General features: G+C 46.7%; 1 protein-coding gene across 3 annotated transcripts in view; it reads right to left on the bottom strand.

Moving 5' to 3' along the window:
• The window catches only part of Snx29 (sorting nexin 29), a 397,982-nt gene that overhangs the window by 380,477 nt on the left and 1,735 nt on the right, over positions 1 to 15,770 (bottom strand). For all 3 annotated transcript variants that reach the window (XM_052197693.1, XM_052197692.1, XM_052197691.1), the window contains exon 2: positions 659 to 720. In XM_052197693.1, coding sequence (XP_052053653.1) covers positions 659 to 720 — 62 coding nt within the window. The remainder of the gene's footprint in view (positions 1 to 658; positions 721 to 15,770) is intronic.

Genomic DNA, 15,770 nt, shown 5'->3' with positions numbered 1-15,770 from the left:
CTTGGAGTTTCAGTGCCCTAATCTCTCCAGTGAGAACAATCGCAGGAGCTCCTCCATGCAGTGCTGAAAGACATCACTGAAAGCACTCACAGAGCCAGGCACAAGGTGGACCGTGATGACAGCGAGCACTACAGGATCAGGCAGGCCAGCACCAACAGTCCGGCAGCCCAGCTGGAAGTCAGCACAGCTGCTGGCAACCGAGGCCCCTGGGTGTGGCTTAGGCCTCGGGTCTTGTGTTCACACTTTTAGGGTCCCAAGTCCAAGCCAGCACCTCTGAAGAGCTGCCCTAAAACAAGCCTGCTGGGAACCACACTCTGCAGTGAAGCCTGTCAATGCTGAAGGATGGAGTCCCCTGAAAATTCTGGAACCCCACACCAGCGACTTCCTCCATCACCACTCTCTCTGCCTCCCCTGCTCTGTCATTCCTTCTCCACTACAGCTGGCCATGGTGGTGGTACACACCTGTAATCCCAGGATGCGAGGCTGAGACAAGAGCTCAAAGCCAGCCTCCGCAACCTGGTGCTGATACTCAGCCTTGAAACAAGCAAACACACAAACCATTCCCAAACACAAAATAAGCCTGTGTGCATGAGAGGGAAGAGCTGACGTCTGTGCTGGCTTTGGACACTCGCACAAAGGCTGTGGTGTGCGTCCTTACCTGCTTCACTGCGTCCAGCAGCCGCTCCAGCAGGAACTGCCTTCTGTCATCATTCTGCGACCCTAGAATAAATGGGGCTTAATTACTTCTATTTGACAATTAGACTCTGATTAAGACTTTCTGGCATGAGATGCTGAGCATGGTGGCACGTGTCTTTAATTCCAGCACTCACAAGGTAGATCATCATTTTGCGAAATTATCTTGTTTTTCCTAAACAACACGTTGTGATTCTATGTGCTTTTGTGTTGCGTGTATGTCTAAGCGTGTATCTTCCACAGAGAATGCACTGTACAGTTTTTTTCTCGGAAGAATATGTGCGAATATCACATTTTAAGGAAAGACAGTGTTGCAGAGTAAAGACAACCACAAATGTATTAGAAATAGATGCAGGCAGATCTCTGTGAGTTCGAGGCTAGCCTGGTCTACAAAGCTAGCAAGTTCCAGGATATCCAGACTATATAGAAAGACCCTATCTTTAATTTCAAAAAAAAAAAAAAGTTTCTGACATCTGACATGATAGTGTATGGCTATCCATAAACATGATCAGTCTGTTTATCTTTAACAAAATTAGTAGCCAAACCAGGCACCAACAATCTACAGCAATGATTATCATTGCAACGCACTCCATCTCAGAAAGCACTTTCCCCAGACTTAATTGTCGTGTCCTGAATGGTCCCGATTACTCGGCTGTGACACTACTGGGACTGCAGGAAACTCAAGTGTCCCTGGCCTTTACTCACGGGGTGCTGTTAGTGACACACACAAAGCTGAGTTGGCTTCACACATTATTAAATGTGTCCTGGAGCCAGGCAGTGGTGGCGCACGCCTTTAATCCCAGCACTTGGGAGACAGAGACAGGCGGATTTCTGAGTTCCAGGCTTAGACAGTTTTAGTTCCTTTCCCTACCTAGCTGCCCCTCTTCAGCAGCCACGGCTGACCTTACACAGTTGGTCAGTGATGTCTAGGGATGTGGCCCGGTTGGTATGCTTGCCTAGTATGCATGAACCAGAATGGTGGGCACACCTGTAATCCCAGACTTGAAAGGTGGGAACAGAATGATGGGAGTTCAAGATCAGCCTCAGCTACACACAGAGTTGGAGGTCAGTCTGGATTACCTGAGACCATCTCAAACATGAACATGCACCAATAGCTTGGCCAATGAGAATCAGGCAGGAATGTGCTTGGAGGCTTCTGTTAAGTTGCACCTTGTAAAATGGTAGGAACGGCCTCGAGCCTTCCTCCACCCTCACACCTGAGTCTTAAGCATTTGGACGAAGAAGAGCAGTCCTTTACCCATTAAACCGCATGCCTGGAGGAAATGCCAAGAGAATCACAAAGGTGCCCTCCTGGGTGTGCTGAGTTGCTAAGCCAATACTACAAATAATCCTCACCAGTCAAAAGCCACGTTTGCCCAAACCTACATAGGTGCTTGAGCTATTTTTTTGCAGTCAAATGAATTCCCAAATAATTCCCACAAGAACAAAATACACCCAGAATTTTTATTAAAAGGTCTGGGGAAAAGGACATTCAGCAACAGACAAACCACTAACAGATGGTATAGATGCCCACAAGAGGCAGGGTGGCACCTATCAACAAAGTTAAGACTATGGATAACAATGCCCCAGCCACAAAGCAGTCGCACTGAGCACGGATGGAACTGCTCAGCAGGAAGTGTGTGAGAGACATGAACATGGAATGGTGTAGAGTCACCTTCTCACGGAGCTAACATGTATTAGGAAGAATCAGTGCATGAGCACACTGAGAGTGACAGAGACAGGAAGAAACAATGAAGAAAAACAGAAGCCACAGAGGTCAGCACAGTGTAGGGGGTCTCTGCACACATGTGAGCAGAGCCATTTATTAAAAAAAAAAAAAAGCAGCAGCCAGGCAGTGGTGGCACATGCCTTTAATCCCAGTACTTGGGAGGCACAGACACTCGGATTTCTGAGTTTGAGGCCAGTCTGGTCTACAGAGGGAATTCCAGAGAAACCCTGTCTTGAAAAACCAAAAAAAGAAAAAGAAAGAAAGGAAGGAAGGAAGGAAGGAAGGAAGGAAGGAAGGAAGGAAGGAAGGAAGGAAGGAAGGAAGGAAGGAAGGAAAAAAGAAGGAAGGGAGGGAGAGAGGGAGGGAGGAAGGGAGGGAGAGAGGGAGGGAGAGAGGGAGGGAGGGAGGGAGAGAGGGAGGGAGGGAGGGAGGGAGGGAGGGAGGGAGGGAGGGAGCAGCCATGGAAACACATGGAAGGGTCCATTCCAGGCAGAGCAAGCAGCTAGGAGAGAGGCTGGGGCAAGACAAGCTCGGCTTCTGTCTTCCAGGACTAGAGGGCAAGGGGCAGGCAGGGCAGGAAAGACCGGAAGACAGCCCTGGAAGCTGACGGGTGAGGGTGGACAGGAGGATCATCAGACAGACTGGCCACAGAGGGTCCTTCGCAGCAGGCTCCAGGCTAAGATTCTGCTTTAACCTGGACACTGACTGGTGCAAGTGTGATTTGGATGGACAGCATTGCCCCCTTCCCCAACGCCTGTGCTGGACTCAGCACATCAAGACGGCTGCCTGCCTCCAGGCCTGGAGGTGAAGCAGAGGCACTCAAGGAAACAAGTCCTTCTTCTGGAAGAGCCTTTGATAAGGTCAAGCCTACACCACATCCTCACCAGGCAAGAGAGCATCTGGAAGCGCAGGTCATGGCCGTGCAGATGCCCCAGCACATGCTTCACAGATGTGCTTCTCCACAGCTCTCTTTACTCAACAGAAGGGTTGCTTTCTGCCCCTCCCTCCCAACACCGCAAGGAAGGAAAGAACAGCTCTCTTCCTTCCTTCGTCCAAGCTCTACTCCTCACACTAGACATCAACAACTAGAAATGACAGCTCGCCCTAAAAATGCTGCTACTGTGCTTTTCTCATAACAAAAATTTATGAGACTAAAAACAAATAAAAAGAAAGGGAGAAAAGTGTCTTAACTGTGTGCACTTGTGTATGTATGCTTGTGCGTGTTCAAGTACACGTGTGTGTGCATATGCATTTGGGCACCAAAGGTCAACCTAGGTGTCATTCCTCAGGAGCCATCTATTTGAGTCTGTCTGTTGTTTTGAACAGGGTCTCTCACTGGACCATAGGCCTTAGTGTTGGGTTTGGTCGGCCACCCCATGAGCGCCAGGGCTCCACCTACTGCTGCCTCCCCTGTGCTTAGATTATGAGTATACTCCACCATGCCTCGCTTTTTCACATGGTGCTAGGTCCCGGAACTCAGGTCCTCATGCGCCCTGTGAAAACACACTCTGAGACTGAGCAGGTCTCAGTTTAGGGACTTGCTCCCTGCCTGTGGTCTCCCCAGGCATGAATCCCAGTTAGACTATCTTGACCTCAGCAGGGCACCTGTGGCCATCTTATAACTGAAAAGTTATGAGAAGAGAGTCTTCAGGACACAGGACAAACAGGTGACTCCAATGCCACATAGCAGCAGCAGGAAGTAGAGATAGGCCCCTGGCTGAGAAGAATGTAGCATTCAGCAGGGAAGTCACAAGACAAGTCCTCATCGTAGCTGGGCTATTTGCTGGCCATGTGACAGGGCAGTCGCTTCCCCTCTCTGGACACTGGTTCCTGCATGATATTGTGAGCACTAGCCTTACAGTATCCAAACAGTCTGCCTGCACAGACTGGCAGGCAGAAACACAAGGTGTTTCCTCACCTTCTACAGTGACAAACCAGAGAATACAGAGTGTACACACACACACACATACACACACACACCAGAGCCCAGAAAAGCCCTCCAGCTCCCAGATCACAACCACACAGGAAGAGTACTGAGTTAAGTCCCAACTGTAGGCCACAATAAATGACTAGTCTACACCACCCTTGACCAAGAAGAGGAAAGAGCTCACTCAAGAGACAGAACTGAGGCTGAGGAAGAAGACATTTACATTGGCACCACATCCATCTATGACACACCTGTAACAACAGCCCACTGCAAACCTGAGCCATTGCTCAGTTACACCCCAGAGGTGAACCCTGGTCTTCCTGCCATCTCCAGGGACAACATCAGCCAGCAGCTGCTGATAGATAGATCACTGTCAAAATGAAGAGACTTGGCTCAGTGATGGAACGCTTTTCCTGGGTTCCTTCACCGGCACCCCAGAGAATGCCCCTAAAGCTCCACACACCATGTCACATATTCATGTGAAATGCCACAACCCAATTCAAATAGCACCTTGTGGCTTCTCCTTGTCCCTGTCCTGTTAGAAGTAAGGTTTAATGTCCTGTTTAGACTCCTGATAGTTCAAACCATGTCCTACTGCCACCTTGGTGACAAGAATGAGAAAGTGAGGGCTTGAGCTATCTTCCTCAAACTGGGAAGGAGCAGGCAAATAAACCAGGGCTGATTTCAGAGATTAGGAACAACGTCTCTGTGGATGCAGGGTTTCCTTTAGGTGATAAACACATTTTTTAGAACAGAACAGACATGCTGGCCACACATTATAATGGTGCTGGTTGCTCAACATAAAGTAATAGCTAACTCTGCATCATACTGATAAATATTTTATGGGAAGGCCTGCCAAAGGGATTTCAATGCAATCAAACTACTACAGGAGGATTGTTCCCAAGGAAGGTGCTGTAAGCTGTACCCTCAAGTCCCTCTTAAACACATCTGGTTTCCTAGGGAGAGCACCTGCCTCTCTGGTGGTCAGGGTCCTTATGGAAAAGCACACAGTGCTAAAGTATGAGGGTTCAGGAACTATTGAGGGGCCTTACTGTGTAGACATCAGTAATGCCTCACACCCAAGGCCAATTCCCCTCGCAAGGGAAAGCAGGAGGGGGTGGAATCTTCTTTCTAGAGGTGTGGTCTCATCTAGCCCAGGTAGGTCAGGAGCTGGCTGGGCAGAGGATGATCTTGGTCTCCACTGTACCTGTAGCATGCTAGGATAGCAGGCTTGATGTGTCTCCTGCATGCTAGGTCAGTACTGTCCAGTGAAACGCATGCCCAGGCCCCTGGACACTTTTGTTGACTTGTTTGCTTGTTTTGGACACAGGGGTACTGGCTAACCTGAAACTCACTCTGTAGACCAGGCTGGCCTCAAACTCACAGAGATTACCCCTGCCTCTGCTTTCCCTGTGCTGCGATTAAAGGCATACACCACCATAGCTGGCTCTTGTTCCTTATTCTTGTATTTTTGTCATCATGAATTAGAGGTTCTGGGCTTGGTGGTGCACATTTGAATCCGTAAACTATCCCAGAAGGATTGCCATGAATTTGGAGTCAGCCTGAGCTACACAATGAGTCCTAAACCAGCTACAGCTACAAAGAAAAACCCTGTCCCCTCCCTCTCTCCTCTTCCTCTTCATCCCAAGTACAAGTAAGTGGAGACTGAGCCTGCAGCTGAAGAGCTTGAAGTGCTCAGGACAATCCCAAGAGTCAAAGGCACAACAGTCGAATGACTAAGAAGTAAAGCTATGTTGGGTGGGGTCTTGCCCTGAGGTCAACACTCCCTTTATTTCATTTAGCATTGGGGCTTTTTCAACCTTTTATCTCCTTGAGCCCTGGACTTAACCCCCTTATTCTTTCTAGTATTCCTTTTCTCCACAAACTGTACAAACAGCAACAAAAAGAAAACACAAAAAACAACAAACCTTAGACACTCTCTTTGCTCCTTTTTGTTACAGATCTGCCTAAGAGAGAAAGTCCTAATGACCACTAATACTAGTCTGTCTTGACATTTCTGACAATACCATAAATCCAAAACTCTTTAATTTAGCCTCAGGCAGATTTTTAGGACAAGGGCAAAAAGCAAACATATTCTTTACCAAAATATCAATATCACACACACACACACACACACACACACACACACACGCCGGGCGGTGGTGGCGCACGCTTGTAATCCCAGCACTCTGGGAGGCAGAGGCAGGCGGATTTCTGAGTTCGAGGCCAGCCTGGTCTACAGAGTGAGTTCCAGGACAGCCAGAGCTACACAGAGAAACCCTGTCTTGGGGGGGAAAAAAAATATCACACACACACACACACACATACACACACACATCTAGATCACATACTAACATCTGTCCCCTCTGAAACTTCTGAAGCTGGATCTCTCAGCACTGCTGTCTCCTACTAGCATGCTCCTACTAGGATGGCCCAGTAAGGTCCATTTAAAGTACTCAACTGCTTTTCTAGTGCAAAGTCCACCTTCCACCAACAAGCAGCATGGTCAGGCCTGTCACAGCAATACCCCAATCCATTAGACACTTCTGTTTCAGTCATTGTTCTATTGCTGTGAAGAGATCACCTCGACCAAGGCAACTCTTACAAAGCAAAGCATTTACTTGAAGGCTTGTTTACACTTTTAGTCCATTACTATCACGGCAGGGAGTGTGGTCAGGCATGGCCTGGGAGGAATAGCTCAGAGCTACATCCTGAGCCCTGGGGGGGGGGGGGGGGGGAATGGAACAGGCTTTCGAAGCCTCTGCCAGTGACACACTTGCTCCAACAAAGCCTCCATATCCATCAAACTCAGTGGTAACTAAGTTTCAAATATATGAGCCTGTAGGGACCATTTTTATTCAAGCCATCACAGTCACTTGGACTGTTTGCTTTAAAAAATAAAAATAAAAGAGATGAGGGAAGAAAAGGCAGAATCTCAGCTATATAGACACAGGCAGAGAAAATGTAATGGAGGACCTGGGAATGTCTTCCGCACAGGAAACTCTGAGCTCAATCACCATCATGTGTGTACCACACTGTAGGTGCAACCTGAAATCCCAGCTCTAGGAATTAGAGCAGGAAGATCAGGAATTCAAGGGCCATCTCAGCTTCATAACAAGGTCAAGACCAGCCTAAGCCACTTGAGACTGTTTCAGAAAAGAAAGATAAATGGGCTGGAGAGCTGGTTCAGAGGCTAAGGGCACTGCTCTTCCAGAGGACCCAGGATTGATTCCCAGCACCCACACAGCAACTCACAACCACCTGTAACTCTAGTTCTAGATCTAGATGATCTTCTGGCCTCTTTAATCATCTGATGCAGACATAAAAGCACCAAAACCAAACAAAAACTCCACATACATAAAATAAATCTCAAAAGTGAAAAAAGGTTCCCTCCTAGGCGGGCAGGCAGGGGAGCTGGCAGAAGAAACACCTGGGCCAGACAGAGCCAAGGAAAGGACCTCACCTCCACAGGCTTCACACTGCCCAATCTCTCGCCCAAACACAGCTTCTCCTACCTGAGTGAACGGCATCTTTCAGCCCTTCCAGATTCTCTGGAGTAAAATGTAGGCAAATTTTGTCCCATTAAGGTGTCTACTCAGACATCTCTCTCTCTCTCTCTCTCTCTCTCACACACACACACACACACACACACACACAAAGTCTTGCTGATGCCACACACTTGTATTTCCTCCACACAGACAGTCTACCAAGGCAGACTACACACACAGCTCTAGGCTAAGTGCAGGATACAGATCTGGCCCACCAGATTCACAGGATGGGCCACAGGATGGCTCCACAGTCAGCCAACACTGCCTTCCCCTGGAGTACTCCTGACTTGGCGTCACTTTGACAGGATGGCAGCCAAGAGCTACTGGTAGTCCTCTTACCTCCGAAAGGAGAGCTGGACAGAAGCATTGTCCTGCTGACTCCCTAAGAACCTGGATCCAGATAAGCCCGATGCCAGAAAAAAAATAGCCCTAAATCTTTTGATTACACAACTCTACATAGTCCCATGTTGCAGACCTCACCTTAACAACTTCTGCCACATTCCACCAAGAGCCAGCACAGTCTTTTCCCCTAAGCTGACACCATTTCAACGGGCACCAACGCTCTACAGCCCTTTGCTGAGGGAAAAGGGACAGACCACGTTGCTATCCAAGGAGTGTTTTGAATGGCCTGCCACTACTGCCACTGGGCCTCACCCCCCCCTGCAGCATTTCATACTAGTACAACTGCTTGGGCACAGAAGCAATCAGTGCCAGCTCTGGGAAATCACGTCAGAGACATAAGGCAGACAGGAAGGCCACCGGGGTGGTCTGAATAGGTATGGCCCCCACAGACTCATATGTTCACATGCTTGAACAACGGGATGGCACCACTAGGAGGGGAGACCTTGTTGGAGTAGGTGTGTCACTGTGGACATGGGCTTTGAGGTCATTTATGCTCAAGGTACACCCAGTGTGGCAGACTCTGTCCGTGCAGCCTGGGAATCCATAGAGTTCTCCGCCACCTCTCCAGCTTTGTGCCGGCCTGCATGCTGCCTTGCTTCCTGCCAGGAGGGTAAGGGACTAAACCTCCCAGCTGTAAGCCAGTCCCAGTTAAACGTGATCCTTTACAAGAGTTGCTGTGGTCATGCTGTCTCTTCATAATAATAAAACCCTAAGACAGCTTGAGGCCAGCCTGGTCTACAGAATGAGTTCCAGGTCAGCCAGGGCTACACAGAGAAACCCTGTCCCTGTCTCAAAATACAAAAACAAAAACAAACAAACAAAAAAGACCGTTTCCCTGTCCTGCGCACCACTATTTACAACACGAAAGTAGAAGAAAAGGAAAGGAGGAGGAGAGGGCTAAGCCTCAATGCAATCCATAGTTAAATGTGTGCGACATGCAAAACGGATTGCTGCAGGACTGTGCGGCCGGCCCATAAACCTGTCCAGTGTCCAGTCCATGGAGCAACGTTTTATCTGGAAACATTAGAGATGAAAGTAAAACTAAATTCTATGGTAATGATAAAATGACCTGGGCTGGTATCAAGGGTTTCCTCAATCTGATTTCTTTTTCCCTTTGTTTTTAATGGGTGTGTCTCGTTTATTCCAGGCTTACCTTGACCTTTTGATCCTCCTGTATTGCACTCTGAGTGCTGGGGTTACAGGTGTGCACCCCACTCGTGGCTTATGCCATGCTATCAGTGGAACCAGAGCCTCAGGCAAGCTAGGCAAGCACGCTACACACTGAGCCACAGCACTGCCCTCCATCCTTCCTTCCAATGTCTTCATTTTTACAATCCTTTAGGCATTCTCTCTCTCTCTCACTATGTAGCACTAGCCTGAAACTTGATACATAGACCAGGCTAGCCTCAACTCAGAGAGCTTCATCTGCCTCTGCTGCCCAACTGCTGGGATTACACTGTGTGCCACCAGGCCCAGCTTTAGCCCCAAATTTCTAGAGTGCTAACAACTTGGCTCTCATCAGGCGTTCAGAAACGAGGCATGCAGCAGCAGGGGTGGTCATCAGCACTACTCCAGACCACGGACTGCAGAGGTGTTACACACTTCTGACATTGGAGTGCTAACATTCTCCCATAATTCACCATCCCTGTGACGTCATGAAGAGGAAAGATATTAATAGCCTCTGAATGAAACCACAAACATTCTTTTTCCAGTCACTGTTTCAGCTCATTCCAAGAACAAATCACTTCTGGACAGGGCTCAGCCAACAACCAAGGAGACACCTGTGACCTTCAACTTTCCAGAAAAATAAGAAACTGCCAAGATGTACACACATAAGGAGCAGCGGTGATCTCTCGGGCAAACTGCTCTATGAGGTTCAGTGACTTCTTGGGCCCTGACCTTCCCACCCTTTGAACTGGGATTCCAGCGTTTTCCTAACACTAGGGTTCCTGAGAGCTATTGTTGGAGAAAGGCACTCGTGCACCCGGACAAAGGATAGTGCTTGAGAACAATAATGACCTCTGCTCTCCCATGGAGAGCAAACATGCAGTCTAGAAGTCAGAATCCTTTAGCTTCTAGAAGCCAGCAGTGGAGGGCTTCTGCCTACTGAGTTCTCCAGAAAACCATCTGACCACTCCCTCCCTAAGAGACACCCGAGAGTGGGTCTTTTCCTCCTGGTATCTTTCACCTGGCATTTTGTTTATTTCTACAGGCAAATGTGAATCTACAATGGCTGTGCTGGATGTATGGTGAGTTGCACTGAAGCATATATTTTACATATAATTGTATAGCCTGCATAGTTTTTTGCTTTTTCTTTTTAAAACAGAGCCTCATGTAACCTAGATTGTCTTCCAACTCTGTATGTAGCCACAGATTTCCTTGAACTCCTGATCCTTCGGCCTCCACCTCCTGAGTGCTGGGACTATACTTGTGCAGAACCAAGTCCGGCTTACGTAGAGGTAGAGATGGAACTCAGGGTCTCATGCTATACACACTAAACCAGTCGAGCCACAGCATCCTCAGCATCATACTGTTCTAGCAGAACACTGACATTTCAACTAGTATACACGGTGACTTGTGAAGAAGTCTATGCTCTTTTTAAGAATGCTGAGGTTTTCTATGTGAGGTCATACCACATGGTGTTTACACATTACGCACCAATGGGTATCTTCATTGTTTTTGGACTGGTAATAAACTATTATCTAGTGTGTGCATAATCTATCTAGCGTGTATATTACCTAGTGTGTGCATTATACTTCCTGGATACTTGCACATAATGTTCTCTGCCTTGAACCATCTTTCTTCTGTTTCTATTCAAACACTTTACATGCAAGAATAGAGCAGAGTCTAATGGCTAATTTACAGGATGGACAAGAAACTGAAAACCATGTTAAGCCACACCAAAAGGAAACGATCAGAAAAATCCTGCAAAAAAAAAAAAAAATTCCACAGGACAAAGGGGCACCTGTCCTTCAAAGACAACTGCAAAGAGCTTACAGGAGGGAACTCTGAGCAGGCCTCCCTGGCAAGTTTGAGACAGAAGGCTCTAACTGTAGGAAGATCTGGACTTTGAGGTCAGCCTTAGTTACACAGCATGACACTGTCTTCCAAAAAAAAGACACTGTGGGGCAGGCAGAGTGGCTCAGGGAGTAAAGGTGTTTGCTGTGCAAGTCTGAAAAACTGGGTTTGATCTCCAGAACCAACATAAAGGTAAATGGAAAAAAAAACCGATTCCACAAAGTTGTCCTCTGACTTTCGCATGTGTACCATGGCACCTGTATACACAACACACACACACACACACACACACACACACACTTTCTTATACACTCATACACATACTCACACTCACACACACAAACACAAACCATTTTTTTAAAGACACTGTAAGCATGTCTCACTCAGTAAAGTGCAAGCATGAGAAACTGAATTTAATCCAGAGGATGCACATTTTTAAATAAATAAAACTAGCCACATGTGGTGGCACAAGTCTTTGGTCCCAGCACTGATGAGGCTGACCTCCGTGAGTGCCATGACACTTATAATACTGGTGTTGAGGAGGCAGACAGGTAGATGCCTGAGGCTTGACGGCCAGTCTAGCTTAACTGGAGAACATCAGGTTCAGTACGAGATCTGGTCTCAAAATAAAAGGAAGAAAGGGACTGAGAAAGGCAGAAGTTGAACTCTGACCTCCATATACACAAATACACAAAGACATTATACCTCAAAGGATGATATGTAGATAGATAGATAGATAGATAGATAGATAGATAGATAGATAGATAGGAGCCAGGGGGGGGGGGGTGGTGGTGGTGGTGGTGGTGGTGGTGGTGGTGGTACACGCCTTTAATCCCAGCACTTGGGAGGCAGAGGCAGGCGGATTTCTGAGTTCAAGGCCAGCCTGGTCTACAGAGTGAGTTCCAGGACAGCCAGGACTATACAGAGAAACCCTGTCTTGAAAAAACCAAAATAATAATAATAATAATAATAATAATAATAATAATAATAAAAAAGATAGAGATAGATAGATAGATAGATAGATAGATAGATAGATAGATAGAGTAAGCTGTGCTCAGCATGGAGGCTCACAGCTGCAATTCTATATCTCATAAGAGATGGAGACAGGAAGAACAGAAATTCCAGGCCTGCTTCAGCTACACAGCAAGTTCATAGCCAGCCTGAGCAACATAAGACCCTATTTCAATAAAAGAAAGTAAGAAGACAATTCATAGAACGGCAGGGAAACGTTGTAAGCATATCAATAAAGTAATTATATCTGGAAATTACATAGAATCCTGGCAGGTCAACATTAAGAGACAAATAGTTCAATTGAAAAGTGGGCTGACGGGGCTGGAGAGATGGCTCAGGGGTTAAGAGCACTGACTGCTCTTCTAAAGGTCCTGAATTCAATTCCCAGCAACCACATGATGGCTCACAACCATCTGTAATGGGATCTGATGCCCTCTTCTGGTGTCTGAGGACCACTACAGTGTACTTATATACAATAAATAAATAAATAAATCTTTAAAAAAAAAAGAAAGAAAGAAAGCCTCACCCATGAATTTAAAAAAAACAAGAAAGAAAGAAAAGTGGGCTGACGGTAGTGACGGCTCAGAGGTTAAGAGTACTGACTGAGGGCTGGAGAGATGGCTCAGTGGTTAAGAGCACTGGCTGAGCCTCTAGAGGAGCTGGGTTCAATCCCCAGTACCTACATGGCAGCTCAAAACTGGTTATAACTCTAGCTCCAAGAAATTAGACCCCACTTCTGATCTGACATACCCAGGCACACACATGGTGCACATGTACACAGACAAAACTATTCAAATGAGAACTTCCATGGACAGAAACAGCCATTTCTCCAGAGAAGACATGGGCACAAGAGGCTGTGCTGAGAAAGTCTAGGCATTCGGAAATGCAAATCAAAACCACAAACAAGTGTCTCTTCACACCCACGCCAACTCGGGCTACCATGGGGCCCTGGGACAGAAGAGCAGATTAGACTCCTCAGCTGTTTCCATACAATGCAAGGCCGCTCTCCCCCTCATTACCCAAGAAGAATGGAAAGTGGAGATTCACACAAGACTGGATGTGAGCTCCACAGCAGCATCTGTCTAAGAACCAAGTGCAAACCCCCCAAAGCCCAGCAGCTGCACGAAGACAAGGGGAGCAATACCCGTGCAACACAACCACTTGGCCACAGTAAGGATAAACTACGGGTCAGGCTGCTCCGTGGCTGGACCCTGAGGACATTATACTGAGGTAACGAAAACAAAAGTGCTATGATTTCATTTGTATAACATACAAACTGCAGGAGAATCCCGAGGGCCAGGCATGCACCCCCACACTTGGGAAGCAGAGGCAAGGGGAATCAGAGGATAAAGGCTATCCTGGGCTACATACTAAATTCAATACCTGCCTGGACTACACAATATATTATCTCAAAAGAATAAGAGAAAAAATTCCAGAGACAGAAAAATATATTAGCTGTCTAAGACTGAGCAGAGGGACATGAGCAATTGCTAATGAGCCCAGCCTGTCTTTCTAGAGTAATAGAGTGTTTCTAATACTGATCACAGTGAGGTTTGAACAGTTCTGTCACAGCATTAAAATAAACCTTAAAATCTCTTTCCCACTGGGCAGTGGTAGCACACACCTTTAGTCCTAGCACTCAGGAGGCAGAGGCAGGTGGATCTCAGAATTCAAGACCAGCCTGGTCTACAGAGTGAGTTCCAGGATATCTAGGGCTACAGAGAAACCCTGTCTCTAAAAACCAAAATAAGAAAGAAACAAAACTAAATTATCTTCCAAAGAGAGCTAAATTATTTAAGAGAAAAGCCACCCTTAAATCTGAGTTGTAAGATTACACCATAAGACAAAATTATAAAGGAAAGATTTAAATGTGAACATTAGATGGTTAGTGTTATTGAGACGTCACTGGTTTCTAACAGGACTACAAAATGAATTACTTTTTAAACATAATATAAGCAATACATATAAATGTATTTGCAGTGGCATGGTACCTGGGAGAGAGGCAGGAAGTAGGCAGGGACACAGATGAAGTAGCAACCAGCTATAACTACCAAAGGGGTAAGGTAACAAGAGTTCATGACCCAATGCCACAGTGTCATGTCATTTGCAGTGTCTGAGGTGACCCTCCCCCACAACACCCTCGCCCCCACACCGATGTTTTGAGACTGGTATACACTGTGCATCAGAAGCTAGCCCGGGGCCTGATCTTCAGACCTGGCTGACCTCAAACACCAGTGTTTGGGATCAAACGTACCCCAGTGTTGGGAGCCATACAGACATGAGCCACTGCCACGCGCCTGGCAGGAGGAACTTCCTGACAAGAATGGAAATTCTCCTACACTTAATTTCATTAAGCATCAATTACCAATGCCAAGGCAGGTAGGATGGGGTCCTTTTCAACCATAGTCTTCAAGAAACAAAAGTACCCTGAGCTTGGACACAGTATGAAGCACATGTTAGCAGAACAGGGCCTGGGTTTGACCTCACACTAGCCTTCCCACCCTTCTGAATCTTGAATTATTTCAAGAAGCAATAAACTCCAAATCCAGGCTGAACCCTGACACAGCACTTAGTTACAAAGGGACAAAGGATCTACATGAAACACACAGTAGGAAAATCCAGAGTGGTGTGTACTCTGCACTGGGGAGGGAGGAGAGGCTCCTGCCTCCAGTTACTCTTTCCAAAAAGGCCATTTGGTCTCTTTTACATGCTTTAGACCTAATGATTTTTTTAAACTTCCTGAAACTTCCTTTGAATTTTTATTACATTTGTATTTATTTATCTTGTGTATCCAGGTGCATGCCACAGCGTTTCTGTGGAAGTTAGAGGACAACCTGCAGGAGTCAGCTCTCCTTCTATCACGTGGGTCCCAGGGCCAAACACAGGTCCTCAGTTGGCTGCAAATGCTTGAGTTAAGAGTTTTGATACTGTTTCAGTGAAAGATAAACTGGACAATTTCCTTTGGTTTCTCAATTTCAGTTCCTCCTCTAAAGAAAGTAAAAGAATTTCTACTCCAGACATCTGGGTTTATGACAGGCCCTTTGGTCACATTAAAGGGAAAAGGCTAAAACTAAGGGTATCTTTATTGAGAGGACACAAGCTCATCATAAATGAGGTTTATCCCTCAGAATCACAAAGTATTTCAGACTGCCTGGTTCCCACCATTGTCCCAGAGAGACCAAGAAGCAAGCCTGTCCCCAGTCTTCTCTTGGCTTTTATGGAAACAGTAACAATGAGCCCTGTTAAGAGACTTAACACCAATCACTTAGCTGAGCAAGCAAAAATCATTACTAATCTGGGAGGCAGATGCTATTGTGTCTCCTTGCTTTGTTGCAAATTCTGCCTTAGTTGTTCTACCTTACACAGCTTTAAAGGCTGGGGAGATGGTTCAGTCACTGAAGTGTCTGCTGCTCAAATGTGAGGCCCAGAGTCAGGGGCCCAG

Source organism: Apodemus sylvaticus, chromosome 10 (assembly GCF_947179515.1).
Source record: "Apodemus sylvaticus chromosome 10, mApoSyl1.1, whole genome shotgun sequence".
Lineage (NCBI taxonomy): Eukaryota > Metazoa > Chordata > Mammalia > Rodentia > Muridae > Apodemus > Apodemus sylvaticus.
Note: the sequence above shows the minus strand (reverse complement) of the source record. Positions and strands in the feature narration are given on the sequence as shown.